At 39.4% G+C, this 15,721-nt stretch overlaps 1 protein-coding gene across 1 annotated transcript in view; it reads right to left on the bottom strand.

Moving 5' to 3' along the window:
- Positions 1–8,437, bottom strand: part of LOC102237506 (exostosin-1b) — a 149,181-nt gene extending 140,744 nt beyond the window's left edge. The window contains exon 1 of the mRNA XM_005796412.2: positions 6,742–8,437. Coding sequence (XP_005796469.1) covers positions 6,742–7,685 — 944 coding nt within the window. The 5' untranslated portion in view covers positions 7,686–8,437. The remainder of the gene's footprint in view (positions 1–6,741) is intronic.
- Positions 8,438–15,721: the final 7,284 nt, after the last annotated feature.

Raw genomic sequence — 15,721 nt, forward strand, 5'->3', positions numbered from 1 at the left:
CTGTACATATAGACTAGTTAACGATTAGTCGATGACTAAATTAGCTGACGATTATTTCACTAATCGATTAATCACAATTGATCTGATTAATCATTCTGCTTTAATTAAAAACTACATTAAACTTTGTTTATAAACTTACTGAAAATACAAGGAGGCATTATCTTGTCACCAGAGAGAAAACGGTTTTAGAACAGATTTACAAAGTAGATTTTCTTTTTATCTTAAATGGAAAATGTGTATATGTTCATAGAGCTTTGGCTTAATTACTGTTCTATGTTGTTGTTATTGGGGTTTTTTCAGAAAATGGCCTTTGTTGCAGGGTCTGTATACTACAGTAAACACTTATTAAATTAGTTGATTATTTCAATAATGGATTAATCACGATTAATCGTTTCAGCCCCTGACAATGGTACAGGGTAAAGGAGTTTACAGCTTTTAGATGTGTCTCTGCTTCTACACACCTGAAGCTCATCTTTATAAGTTGAGTTGATGCTGAGGAGTTTATTTTTTCCTTTGATTCAGGTGTGTTGGACCAGGGACACGTCAAAAGCTGGAGGACGTTGTCCAATGTGGACTGGAGTTTGACACTTTTCCAGGCTGCACTAAAACCATCTAGAAACTGCAAAGCACTTGACAAATACTGAACAACTGTCTGAATGTGACACAGTACATGACTGGAGTTATCCAATGAAAAGATTCATTGCGCTAATTAGCATCTTATAAATAGAAGGGATGATTTTGCGCCAGTGGGATCGCTAAAACCAGGAAAAATGTATCGTGGAGGATGTATTCCGGTTAAAGAGGTTTAGTCAGCACAAAGCATGGGATTTCTGCCAACTTAATTTTTTTTAACAATTGCAGAGCCCATAATAGCCCTCCACTGTCCTCTCTGAGGATTATTGTCAGCAGCCCTGAAAACTCCCTGGATAATGTAGCGGTGAATGGGCTCCTTTCATCGGTGCTCGGCCATGAAAGTGGACCGGAGTGACTCCAATTGAAGGCTATTACGGCAAAGAAAATCAATCGGATAAATGTACAGAGCGTGGTGAGGGGCTGTGTGTGGGGCGCTGGAGGGTGGGAGGCATTTTCTGCATGATATGCGCCGACGTCCAGCCGCATACCTCTGGAAGACGGGCGGAGAGGAGGGCGAGTGCACGCTGGCAGGTGGATGTGCAGTGACATTAAACGAGCTCCCAGGTATGTGGACGCAGTCTGCAGCTGCTCTCACACATAATGTGCATTCCTGGCTTTCCTGTGACTACGCATGCGCCGATTACTGGTTTCAAGGTACACCGAGATATGGAAAAGTCACGGTTTCTAATTTCCTGTCACACGGTTCCTGTGGTGTAAGCGTTTTCTACGTCTGGTCAGAGATAAAGTCGAAGGACAATTAGCTATTAGCTCTGCAAGTTCAGGCAAGTCCAATAAACTCCCTGTTTAATAAAATAAGGTTCGCTATATGCTAATTCTTAAGCTAACGTAAGAAATTGCGTGAATAAGTGCAAATTGTGCTTATGGACAGCGACAACCACAGGAGGCAACATCTCTATTTATTAAAGTCAAAGTTTATACCATCTTGAAATTACAACACCGGATTAGGATCATTGTAGATAGTAAAATTTATTTAAAAAGAACAGAAATTTCTTTTTAAAACTCAGGAATATCCAAGTTTCAAAAGTCAAAAATATTTGACTTTTGAAACGTTTTTTCTAGAAAATTTTCCAGTTTTTTCTCACAAATTTTTCACCATCTGGAGCTCAGAAATGTTCTTGTTTTTCTTGAGAATTTCTGAGATTAATCTCAATTTCTCAGTTGATTTTTTTTTTTGGTAGAAATGTACTTTTCCCACCCCACATCTACAATGACCCTAGTAAAATAAAAATTATTTGAAGTTCTAGTGAAATTCACATCTCTCCTAACTGTTGATTTGGGACAGCGGTCATGTCAAAGGGTGAAAACCAGCCCAGCAGTTCTGCAAACATTTGAGAGCAAATCACCTAAAATGCTAAAAGAAAAAGCAAGATAACAGATTTTAGAGCTGTAATGATAAAACCGTGACGCAGCGAAGCTGGGATATTTACCGTGGTAACGTCATACCAGCAGATGCCTCCCTGCCAGGCATCTGACCCATCTAAGTGTATAGAAATCCATTTACCTAAAAGCGCTCTGTCAGGGTTTCTGCGGAGCGTGGGTCGGCACCCACAGGGCTTTAGAGTTGATTAAAAAGAAAAAGGCATCAGATTGATTATTTTTTAAACTGGTTACTAAATCATAACAGGAGCAGAGGTTCTCGTTTCTTGGTTGAACTTTGTTGCCAGAGTAGATTTGCAGACGGAGTACAGAAGCTAAATGTGTTTGATGCAGAAGTTTTAAACCACAGAGGAGATCAGAAGAGGAACAGAAACTCTGCGCTGCACAGAAGATTAAAAATAGATTTTTCAGATTCTTTCTTGTAAGAACAGAAATCAACTCTAGCTCTGATGCTAGAAATTAAACTACTAACAGGAAGTGGTATTGATCAAAGCAAATCAACTGTAAAAACAAACAACAGTGGAGCAAAGACTCAGATTTCCCTGAACTACAGCCGGATCGATGATCCGATCGGAAGATGATCCGGGGAAGACGCGCGATCCGTCGGGAGGCAGGGCGAAGCGCGGAGCATAGGTAGGCCAGATCCCGGATGACGCCGCATCTCTCCGGGCGACAGTGGGATGGAGGGAGCGAGAGAACTGGTGGGGATGACGAATGGAAAGACAAGTGCGTGCTTGTGAAGTTTCGTTCCAGCTCTTTCCCATTTTACGAGTTAGTCTGAGGTTTTTTCGAGTTCACGCCGAGTTCAGGAGAAAAGTGTCTTTCCCTCTCAGCGAAACGGAGCTGAAAACGGTGCCTGCAGCTTCTGTGTCTCCCGCTCTCTGACAGAGCGCGCTGAAATATTTCTGGCCTCTGCCTTTAACCTCAGCAGCAGCTCGACGCAAACACGCCCTCCAAGAACAATGCCGACAAGTGTTGTTATCACATGCCTCCAGTTCATCCAGGCTCCGTGAATGCCGAGGAACTCAAACCCAAGTCACTCCTGGAGGAGTCAACCCGACAGTCAAGTTCAACCCTGTGAACCTGGGACGACCCCGCCCTCTGCGTGGCAGATACCTGCCGTTTACAGGTGCTCAACCAAAGGGGAGGTGGCGGGGGCTCATTAATTACCAACTTGACAAAACCGAGACTTCCAAAATTAGAGGTAATTGGCCGTCCCCTGGGGGGCCAGATAGAAACCATGCCACTAACGCCTGCAAATTAAAGCTGTAATTAACCCGTTATGACTGATTTATTTGCACCGAATCGCTTTATAATTCAATCAAAGGTGTTGCCTTACATAAACTTCGCAGCAGGAAGCCTGAGGTCCCTCTGATGTTAACTGTTTCATAGCGGAGGGCTCCCACGGTTGACTTTCACTTAATTTGCGCTAAATACAGGGTGCAAATCAGACGTGTCCGTGCAGATCCTTGCAGAGGCTGCGGTGCTCCCTGTTGGCGGAGCGGCGAAGGGAAAAGAAAGGAAAGTAGGGGACGCCGAGCTGAGGTCAAGCTGAGAGACCTACAGGTTCAGATTCAGGTCTGTAAATAACTAAATAAATAATATAAGTCTGAAACGATTAATCGTGACTACTCTATTATTAATTGTGATTCATCATGTTGTTGTTTGATTGTTTTTTTTTTTTCTCCGAAGAGTTTTTGCGGCGCTAGCGGCTCGTATTTTTCCGACAGTAGGCAGACAGAAAGGAGGGTGAGGAGATGGGGGAAGACATGCGGCAAAGGTCGTCGGGACCGGGAGTCGAACCCGCGACATCCGCGTCAAGGACTAAGGCCTCCAAACGTGGGGCGTGCTAACCCCCTGCGCCACCATGTTGTTTGATTGTTGATCATTAATCGATCAACAATCGATTAATCGCGATTAATCGATTGTTGTAATAATCATCAACAAATTTTGTAGTGAATTAATCTTCAACTGGAGTATGCCAACTCAAAAAAAGGCAGTTTGCTGAAAAAATAACATATTTATCGAAGTTATTCAGCCAAAACTATACAAAATTCAGAGTTTCCCCCAGGAAACCTGGGTTTCTGTCTGGGAAAAAAAGGTAAAAGAAAGGAAGGTAGGGAACGAAAGGAAGAATGTCTAGCTGAGGTCAAGCTGAGAAACCTACATGTGTCGGCTTATTCGTGATCAAGTTATTTACAGATTCAGGTCTGTAAATAACTTGAATAAATAAATGATATAGATCTGAAACGATTAATCGGATCAGTCATGATTACTCGATTGTTGAAATAATCGTCAACAAATTTAGTAATTGGTTAATTGTCAACTGAACTATGCAGACTCAAAAAAAGGCCATTTATTGAAAAAAAAAACATATTTAGGGAAGTAATTCAGTCAAAACTGTACAAAATACAGAGTTTCCCCCAGAAAACTTGCTGATCTTGGCAGAAGGGGAGCTAGGAATGTTCACCACCGTGTTTATGGAAATAAAAATAAGAAAAATACAGCCGTAAACTAAATAAAACTTGTTTTTCTGTAGGTTGTGTACAACCAAATGCCATTACTTTTTTATATGGATCATTTGTCTGCTATCATCTGACAATAACAGGTAGAGTGAGTTGAACATCAGACCAAACTGTATTGTTGAGCTGCGTGTGATTAGGACAGGTGTGTATTTTCAGTGATCTTCTAGTTTTGTCTGCCCTTACACATTGCTGATTGGGCAAAATACTGATCACTAATAAGAGAAAGTCTTAATGATAACGTATGCATAAAACGCCACTGCATGTTATTTACGCTACCACTGTTTTTAAAAAAAAATGAATTTCACATTATGTAGGTTTAGGTTCCCACCCGTTGCATGAGAAAAAAAAAAACTATGCACCCTGCTGTTTACGGTTTAGTACAACAATGCATTGATATACATCTCATTATTGATACTATCAGCTTTCCATACATTGGTGCTATTGTCCAAAAGGAGCTTCCATAGAGGAATCAATAAATTATGGTAAATTTATTTTTAATATTGTATAAAAAAGGCTTTGGTGGTATAATGAAAAATCTGTAGAATGCGTCAATTTGTTTGTCTGATTAACTGATCAACATGAAGGAAAGTTAAGGTTATTGATGTGTTTAAAAGTTTAGTAACAAAGATCATTTTTTCCTAATTTAAGATCATTTTAAGTTGAGTAAAAATAAATTTGCAAGCAAGTGAGGCCACTTGGAGTGACCTGCAGAAAAGAACGCATGTATTTTTCACTTTGACTTCATATATGGTTAAAGTAATCATTTATTTGTTTTACTGCTAGCTAACAAATTTAAATACAAGCTGTGTAAAACGTAAATAAGTTGACATTTTTATCTTTCTTTAGTGATAATGATAAGTTTAAAACTCTTGTCTGGGTTTAAAGATCTGTGCTTCTTCAAGTCTCTTTACCATTTTAGCACAACTGCACTTCCTGAGTCCTTCCAGCCAGAACCATTCATGTTAAATTCACGTTTCTGTTCACAAATTCCAATACAGATTTCAGAACCAGGAATTTAAAAAGCTCAACAAGCTGATAGAAAAGTCCGGTTTTGTTCTGTTGAACCTCTGGAGACAATACAAAACAAAGATTTTTCATAAAATTAAGAAAATTATGGCGTTCGTGAGACAGTGTCTTCAGTCAGAGGCTTTTTCAAACTTACTGTAATACTGACTGCTGCAGGAGATTCTTCCTACTCCTAGACATTAGCATCTACAGCAACTCTCTGGAGAAAACTGTGTAATAACATTTAATTTGTTGGGTTAATAAAGTATTTTTGAACTGAATCGTATTTGACAATGTGTACAAAAAATGATGCTGAATCTATCAGTTTTCAGCTTGAATGGAAACCGTCTTGATTTCTGATTAATTAACACATAACATCTAAGAGCTGGCGTGCGTGTGTGTGTGTGTGTGTGTGTTTGTGTGTGTGTCTAATAAACACTCTTTAAAGTTCTTATGTGGTACAAACACTCAACTTGAGTCACTTTCAATATCAGTGAACTGTTTAAAATCAACGCAGAGAGACAATAATCTGTTTAAAAAAAAGAAACACCATGTGGTTCAACAGGGCTGCGAGAAAGCGAAAGAGAGCAAGACTTTCAGCATATAACAGGACGGTTTTTCAGCAAGGAGCTCAAGTTTCATCTTCCTGTCCTCTTTTAACCTCGGGTTGTTCTGGAACGTGCTCAGCAGCTTCTTGGCAAAGTCAAAGTTGCAGTAACAAATCTACATTCTCCATGCAGAGACAGATGTTAGGAATGTTAACCGCTAATAAATGACACTAAACTATTATGCTCACTAAAATAACTGACATGATGTTACTTCTGTTACTTCCTAATATAAATTATGAACGACAAAAGGAAGCTGCTTTCTTGAATGCAATTTTTAAACCATCAATTAGTCGTTGAGGAGAAATCTGACATTATTAAGGATGAACTTGAATAAATCAAACTCTAAAGTGCAAAACACAAATCTGGATCCACCCTGTAAACAGCTGGATGCCTAACCTGAAAAACTTCACAACTCCAACTTCACTCTGCAGGCGCAGGTTGACATTTCCATGTACTAAGCGCCAGCTCCGGCGTTTTGGATGTGGGTAAGATCCACTTTTACGCACAGACTTTTACGCCTAGCGCGTAAAAGCTCCAAAACAAGCTTTTAAACGTGGTGAAATCCAACTTACTTGTCATATTCCGCGTTGTCCTTGTCGCACCGTGCGTCCTTGTGTTTCTGCCAGTCCTTCCCATGCTTGCAGGTGGTGAGCAGCACCACGTCCTCCCCGTTGTGGACGTGGTATAAGGCATTCCGCGTGTCCGAGCCAATCCCGGTCAGGTAGCGCTTCCCCTTGAACACCAGCATGTACTTTCTAAAAGGCGGGATGGAGTTGTACTTCAGGAAACCCCTTTCCCCTCCGGTCCGAGGGTGCTCCTTGGAGAAGAGCGGAATGGAAACGTCGAAGTTGGGCCTGAAGTTCTCAGAACCGATGCTCGCCTTGGCCAGCATGGCCTGGCCGATGTCAAAGCCCAGATCCTCCGTGTAGTCCGGCCAGGTTCCGGAGTACAGGTTAAAGATGAGGTGGTTCCTGCCGTCGTTCCACAAAGGCAGGCTCTGAACCTTAGTCTTCAGGTTGTGGACGTACTGAGGGGACAGCTGGTCCCGATCCAGAGTGTCCAGACTCAGGACGAACAGACATGCCTGTCCCGGGTCGGAGGTGTAGAACCTGGAGCCCTCGATGGTGGATAGGATGTTCTGGTAGCTCTCCGAGATCTTCTCCCCCTTCTGCTGGGGGTAAATATAAACTTTGAAGCCGTTCTTCTGACACAGAGAGAAGTCGAAACAGGAATCCATGCGGCACCGCTTGGCCCTGTAAACGCTCCTGTTCACGTCCCGCTTCTGCGTCGGAGATATGTGCAGGTTGTAATCCTCGGTGTCCGTCTGATCCCAGGGCAGGAAGGCGTGTAAAGGGTCCGAGTAGTGGGGCCACGGCTGCTCGGGCCGGTACCCGCTCCTGCTGCGGTCCTGCCGGCTCCTCCTGGCCGCTGGAAGCTCAACCCCTCCGAGGTAGAAGAGCAGCGCCAGGCACGCTCCGGCGGACAGCAGGATCAGGTAGCGTTTTTTGGCCTGCATGTGTCCCGGGAACAGAGGCGACTTGCTCAGGAATAACACAGCTAAAGTGGCCCCAAGTTAGGCTCTCACCAGCCCCGGCTGCATCGCTCCATCCCCAACCGCCCTTCTTCGTGTTGTGCTCCGAGATCCGGCGATTGATCCAGCGCATGTGGGCGATTTGTACGCCGCTTGTGGAGTTTCACCACATCCAGCGACGCACCGACAAAGACCTGTCCGGAGCCTCTGCGCTGCGGCCGCTTCCCCTCATCCAGGCGGGAGCGCCAGCGACCGGGGTCCCCGAGGCTCTCCCAGACGTGAAGGTTGGATGTTGAACACCGAGTAGAATAAAATTTTAAAAAAGAAAAGAAAAGAAAAAGAAGAATAAAGAAAGAAAGAATCCCCGGCAGTGTGAACGCCTCTTCGGCTGGATGTTGTCCTTTTATCGCTCCATGGTGCCCGGTTTGGAAGAATCAAAAACACCGGGAGACGCTTCAGCGGTCCAACTGTAACCTGACAAATCCCTGCATTTCTCTGCTTATTTATCACCTCCGCTCATTTCCTCACAAATATCAAAAGAACATGGTCGGAAGAGAGCGGCGGAGCGGGCGAAGTTGTCCGGCCGAGCAGAGGGGAGCGAGCGGCAGCCTCAAACTGGACCGACTCGCTGGGAAAAAACTGCAGGATTCCTCAGACGGAGTGTCCAATTACCGAGTGCTCAGTTGTTCCGATTGTTGCTCGCTAGCATTCCAATCCCGACACGACGCCAGTTGACGTTACGTCCCACCGAGAGGAAGCGGCGCCGCTGATTGGTCCGTGTGTGGGGACGGAAGGGGCGGGACTTGGAGGAAAGCACCCATTCATAACCGGTGTAAATTATCTGATTGTAACTTTAATAATTGGGGGACGCAAAAGAAAGCGAAACAACGTCTCCTTTAAGATGGAAAGAAGTAACGGATTTATCTTTGTTTTAGTCTTTAATTAACAATTAGGTCTTTATTTTCTGTTTTGTTCTTATGGGTCCAGTACACCATAATGCGGTCACAACGTGCAGATGAAACTTCTGCTTTTCATTTTTCATATTTATTTTACATAACAGGAAGCGAAAGGAGCAATATTTTGACCTTTATTCAGATTAATTCACATAACAACCAATTTCTGTTGTAACGCACCAACACAGGTGGATGAATTTTGAAAATTCTTCTGACTTAAATAATATCCATAAAACTTTGTACTGGTAATTTTGACTCACCAACATAACTTATAATAAAAAAATAATAAAAATTCATAAGAAATGAATATTACAAGGTTGACTTAGGAATGAGTTAAAAAGTTATAAAAATGTTACATTTTTATGTTGAGTCAATGTAATGTAAAAACCTAAAAAAGGAATTGGTGTGACTTTATAAAAATTTATCGTAATTAATTATCAGTTTAATATAATTGCTAAAGACAGTTAAGTCAACTTAATTGAAGTTGTAGCAATAGCTTTTATTAAGTGTTTTGAACTTGACGGTTAAAGTTGATACAACTTTACTGAGACAAAGCAACAAAGAAATTACACTGAGCCAGTTTTTTTACAGTGTACTGCATAGTTTAAAGTGGTAAAATATTTCTTGTTTATTTTACCAATAACAATCCGAATGTGTTTCGAATATACATCCTCTAATGGGACAAAATGTACTAAAGTTCAAGGTGTATAAATACCAGAGTTCATTTAAACTGGTACTAATATCTGTGTAATTTGCTTTTAAAGTTATTTATTACTCTTATAAATAAAATATAAGAGTAACAACACTGATGCCTCGCTGTTGCATTTATTATTATTATTTAATGATTTTGTTTTTAACCAGGAAGTCTCAAGATTTTTTTTGAGTTTTTACAGTATGCAAAACAAAAAATAAAAGGTACAGACAGTTAAAACATCATAAAATTAACTTAAGTGCAAATTAAGCCAAACATTTACAGTAAGATTAAGACTGTAAAACCCCTAGAAAGGGGTTTATAAATAGAAATTGCACTCCTCAGTTAAACATTTTGATTTTAAATTCAGTCATGGGAATAAAATACTTTGAGTTTTAATGCCTTGTGAATTATTCCTACCAATTTTTGGGACACGAGACAAAGCAAATATGGCAGCAGTTTGCTCAAGGCAGCCTTCTAATTTAAAGTATTACACATTTTACAGCCCAACTCGCATAACATAGCTCTCTGTTTGGTTTTATTGTTATTTATACCTTCAGGTTTACTGTAACACAGACGTCCTCAGCTGGGATTTATCAAATCCATCCAGAAAAAATGTTTAACCTGCCGAGAACGAGTCGAGTTTTTTTAATAAACATAAAAAAGGTCGAAAAATCCCAAAACTAAGCTTGAGGGATACGCTGTCATTCAGTTAATCATCCACTGAATGCCAAGTTTGTGCTAATAGCCCTCTGGAAATCACCTTGCTGGTGGTAAAATATCATTTCTATCCATCAACGGTTATCTTTGATGTTTTTAATAGATTCAGTTGCAGAACGAGGAACAAAACAGGCCTTTGTGTTACATTTGCTCTCACCTGACTGCACACTGGTTCAACTGCTTTTTCTTTTTTAAACAGAAATAAAGAATCAGCCCACTATATTCTAGCTAATCAATAGATTAAGGAAGACAACCCGCCGAAGTATAAAATGTAGGACTGGAGTAATACTAGATTATATTCTGTATTATTTTATAGATGTATTTATGTTTGTTGTATTTATTAAGTATTTTTGTGTACATTCAGTTAAAGTAGATGGATCAGTTGATATAAATGTATTTTTCAAGGTTTTCTTTTTAAATGTTCAAATCTGTGTATGTATCCATGTATGAAAAAAACCTTAAAGTGGGACAAATGGGGAGGATTTTAGGTGACTGGTCAGAAACTGTCATCTTACTGGGATTTTCATGCACAACCAGGTCTCAGGTTTAAAAAGAATGATCTGAAAAAGAGAAAATATCCACTGAGCAGCAGCTTGTGTGGATGAAAAACGCCTTGTTGAGGTCAAAGGTCAGAATGGTTACAATGGTATGTGGAATGCAGTGGGCTCCCACCTATTTGCGGCTCAGTACTTGAGGAGTCACCTACTCCTGGATTTTTCTACGGACCACAACTTCAAATTATTCATGGAAAACTTTCCTATTCGTGGATTTTTTTCCTAAACTATTTGAAAGAAAATGCAGCTTAGAATGCTGAAATAATTAGGCATAATGCTAAGCTAATGGGTGGGTTTTACAAACCAACCAATCCATGTCTGCTGTTCATTTTCCTTGCTGCTGATTGGCGGAACAAGAGAGAATTCAAAGCTGCAGTATGTAACTTTTATCAAACTGTCACCATGTTTGTTGTGAGACAGATAATCTGTGAAAATATTGATGTCCTCTCTGAGCTGCCATTGTCGTCTGTAGAAATGAACCGATCCCAAACAAAAACAACCAATCAGAGCCAGGAGACTGCTGTCGATCAATCTCATGTACTCGCTGCTAAATGTGCTAGCGATAGAAAAACAACTTACCATTACAGAAAAAACATTTATTTGCTGTCATCGGTGTCCATGCTAACCAGACTGAACATTCATGACAGGCTATGCTAGCCGCAGCAACAATGTCACTTTATGTTTCAGGATTAGACGCCAAAAACACTCAAACATTTCCCACACAAAGAACAGAACATTCGGTCTGTTACACTATTATGTTGTTAGGCTTGATGTTTATTTTGCTTTTATTAATAAGTGATCACTGTAGCAGATTAGCTACCACTGCTTTTAGCTAATCTAACACTGCGGTGGCTGATTAGCTAATTTAAACACCTGCTCTATTGATGATTTGTCAGTATGAGAGTTGCCTTTTTTACTTTGTAACTAAACCAAAACACACCAAATTCCACAGCACGTCTACATGTCACATTTGTCAAAGTCAAGCTAGCATAACTGAACTACTTCCCTCTCCCTCGCTATTTCTTACTTATTTAAAACTTTTTCCTGACCTTGTTATCTAGTTGTGGTAGAGTTGACAATTTGCAGCAAAGCTCTGTTTCCCTTTTTCATTTATGTATCAGGTGTACATTTAAGATTTAGTGCGTTATACTGATAACGTAACAGCTAAAACCAATGCTAATCATCGTTAGCCAGCAGCTTTTTGCCCTAAAGCAGGCAGATGGGGGTGGGATCTTGCACACGTGACATGACAGTTTTAACAAATATGTAAAAAACACATTTTTCATAAAAGTTACATCCAGTAGGTTTAAAGTGGCTGATGCATCATGGACAATGATGATGTTTCACTCAAAGCTCTTCATTTATTCACAGTTGAACTTAAAAAGATGCTACAGAGGAGGCACTCTATAAAGAAACTAGAGGTTGCTCAACACTTGCATTCATACTGCGAAGTATTTCAGAGGAAAACTGGGACTTTTCATCCAGTCTGATTTATTTCTGACCCATTTGAATTTAACGCCTGGCCTTTTGTCAGCAGTAAGCCTCAGATTTCTAACCCATTATCCCAACAGGGAAGAAAAAAATGTATTGCTAACTAAAAATACATTTTATTGCTACATGATGTAACACTGATATCACACAGACCTCAATGTCCTGTTAAATGAATGATCTGCTTGTTAATTTACACCAAGGCATTTAATGAGAACACATTACTGGGCTGAAGCTTCACCCGCTAACAAACCCGAGCGATGCGGCGGATGCGACCCTCTTGAAGGGGAAACTAATAGCGGAGGAGTGTTGTTCGCCGAGTGTCACCATGCCTCATAAGCCAACATAATCCTCCTCGCTGCCATTTGGTGGCACAACAGTCGGGGCTGGGTGAAGAGGCCATCCTCATTTTTTATCAGCCAATTAGCTCAGAAGAGAGGGGACTAATTAGCGGGACTGGCTGGGAGGCAGGCCAGCATCCTGCGGTCGGCCAGCACTCAACGTGGGAGCGTGCTGCTGATGGAGAGGCCTGGGTGTCGTTCCAGCGGGCTGCTCGCGTCTCTGTGCCCGTTCTGTTGGATTCTTTGTTAAATAGTTTATATGTCGGAAGGGTTTGTCGACCGCCTGCAGCTGAATGTGTTCCCTAAATCATCCATCTGTTGCCGTTCACGCAAGTCACAGTTTCTTCTTTCAGGAATCCTTCAGAGCCTCTCCTGACTTTGTTTTCATTTAATCAGAGCTGGGTAGTAACTAGTTACATTTACTTGAGTAACCTTTTTGAAAAAATGTACTTTGAGGAGTATTTTTACTACACTATACTTTTTACTTTTACTTGAGTAATTTGATTATGAAGTATTTGTACTCTTGAGTAAAATTTCTGGATTCTCTACCCACTGAATGAAAAACAAACATGTTTTAACCAGACACAGACGGGCAGTTTTTGCTAAAGTTTCATACGTTTTTTATTGACTAAAACTGATTTAAAAACAATTTATTTTGCTTAACTTGTTAATTTTTATAATTATTGTCATTTTTGTCGTTAAAATACAAAAATTTCCAATTATCTTCATATTTTGTTCAGTCTGTTTATGTAACTTTTAAATATTAAATAATGGATAATTTGATCTGTTACTCAGTACTTGAGTAAACTTTTTACCAAATACTTTTTTACTTTTACTTGAGTAATTTGATTATGAAGTATTTTTTACTCTTACTTGATTCTCTACCCACTGAATGAAAGGCAAACAGGTTTTAACCAAAATGTAACGAGAGTCACAGACCTGCAGTTTTTGTTAAAGTTTTATATTGAAATAAACTGATTTAGAAAGAAATAAAAAGGCCTGATTTTGATATTTTATGTTACTTTTATGAATTATTGTCATTTTAGTTCTTAAAATACCAAAATTTCAACTTTAACTTCACATTTTGGTCCATCAAATGATTTAACTTTTAAATATTAAATTATTGATTTCATCAGTTACTCAGTACTTGTGTAGACTTTTAAAAAAATACTCTTTGTATTTGGTAAAAAGGCACAAAACAGAGTATAAACATGTAGTACTTTTACTTTAGTACATTTTTTGCTCTTAGCTTCTTTTGATGAAACTCTGGTTGTTATATGACACTTGAAACCAGAGAATGTGGGTCATTTGAGTAGATGTGTTATTTTTAGATAGACTGGATCCCCATTATTAAGATTTTATTTTATTTTTCAAATGGACTGGCTTCGGTGGCTTTAGCAGACTATTGTGTTAACAGCCCTGCCATGAAAGGAGCCATATACTCCTACTTTATCCAAGCTGTTTGGGAACATTTTGTGGCTGTGTGGTCTCAGATCGATGGTGCCGAGGACTGGGAATACGTCCAACGAGCTTTGCTGCTCTCCGCTCCCTCATCCTTCCTCGTGTTTACTTCTAATATACCAACCACAGGAAATAAAAATCCCCTCCTCCTCTTCCTCCTCAGAACTGTCGGTGCTGAAATATGAGAGGACAAGAAAGCCTCTGCAGCTGTGAAACCTTAGAAGCTGGACAAAGCAACATATGTCAAACATCCTGCTTTTTAATCTGCACAAATGAAAAAAAAGGAGGAGGCTTGGAAGAGAGGAATGCATCCCTTTGGCGTCGATTCTTCCCATCAGGAAAATAAAATCCTCATGTTGGGTTTGTTATGAGAAGTGGAGTTTATTCTACGCAGACGAGGTGTGGAAAGGATGATGAGCTGCATTTACGACGGCTTAATCTTTGATTTATTTCCCAGCATACAGAGGAATTAAATTATATATGAGAACATTTTTAAAAGGGAATATTCATCTCAATTAGGCCCGTCACAATTACAAATCTTGCTGGATGATAAATTGTCCCAGATGTTATTGCGATAAATGATAACATTTTTTTTTTAGACCATTTTAAAGTAACATAATGGCATAATAATGCAAGAATTAATTCCCCAAAATTAATATACCTTAAATTCTGATTAATATTTAACATTGGAACTGGAATACATTTTAAATATCCAAAATTAGTAAGCAAGTACAACAAATAAAATGAATTATTTAGTCTCTATAAACAAACAATGACTAGTTGAGACCAAAACACCAAACTGAAAACTTTTATCATCCAGTTTTTGATTGGAAATGAGAGAAAAGAGAAAAATTATAAATCCTACAAATGAAAATTACTGAGTTTATTTTAATTTATCATACAAGTAATTGATTTATTTCTTATTGTGATAAAAAATCATCAAAAACTTAATTTCTGTCATTCAAAAATAGATTTTATATTATGACAGAGTGAAATAATTAACTTCATTTTACTTTGATGATTTGATATTCAGTCAATAAAAACACAAATCAGACATTTTTAATATTAAACAAGAGTAAAAAAATATCTTAAATACAGAAATGCCTTGATAACTTCCGTACAAGAAAATTAAGTGGAAGGAAAACTGCAGTCTGAAGGGTGTAGTAGAACATGTACCAACAAAGTAAAACAGATTAGTCTGTCTCTCAGTGTGTTCAACCTTTAAAGTTTAGTCTTAGTAAGTTGAAAGTCCAGGGAGTTTCCAAAAGTTTCTGTTATTTAAAAAAAAATCTTATTACATTTTTCCTTTCTGAATTCTTGTTTTAGACTCAAAACAGGTCAAAAAGCTCCTGACTGGTCCCTCAAAATAACTTCTCCCTTGACTTCTGAGAAATGAACAGAAACGCGATGACTTTTAGGAGTTTAGTCTGCTTTATGTTACAGACAAGGAAGTTCCTGTTTTCATTTTATTGCTCATTGTGACGCTAATAAAAACAAACTTTCACTTTCTGTTCTCTAGAAGACATAAGTAGGCTTTGTGTCCAAATTGACTGCTGTGTGAAACTGTAAGGACGGTATCCATCTTGATGAAAAACAAAAACAAAGAAAAGCTAAGACCAGAGCATGCCACCGCCACCCCTGTGTTTCACTATTAAACTGATTGTTTTGGGATAATAATGTTTGTGTCAAAAACCAAAAGGTCAGTTTTGGTTTCATCAGAAAACATTTTTTCATTCAGACTTTTGGGAGATTCCAGAAGTTTGTCATCATTTTCAACACAACAAACGCTCGGCTGACATTTTCAGCTCCAGTT

Source organism: Xiphophorus maculatus, chromosome 13 (assembly GCF_002775205.1).
Source record: "Xiphophorus maculatus strain JP 163 A chromosome 13, X_maculatus-5.0-male, whole genome shotgun sequence".
Lineage (NCBI taxonomy): Eukaryota > Metazoa > Chordata > Actinopteri > Cyprinodontiformes > Poeciliidae > Xiphophorus > Xiphophorus maculatus.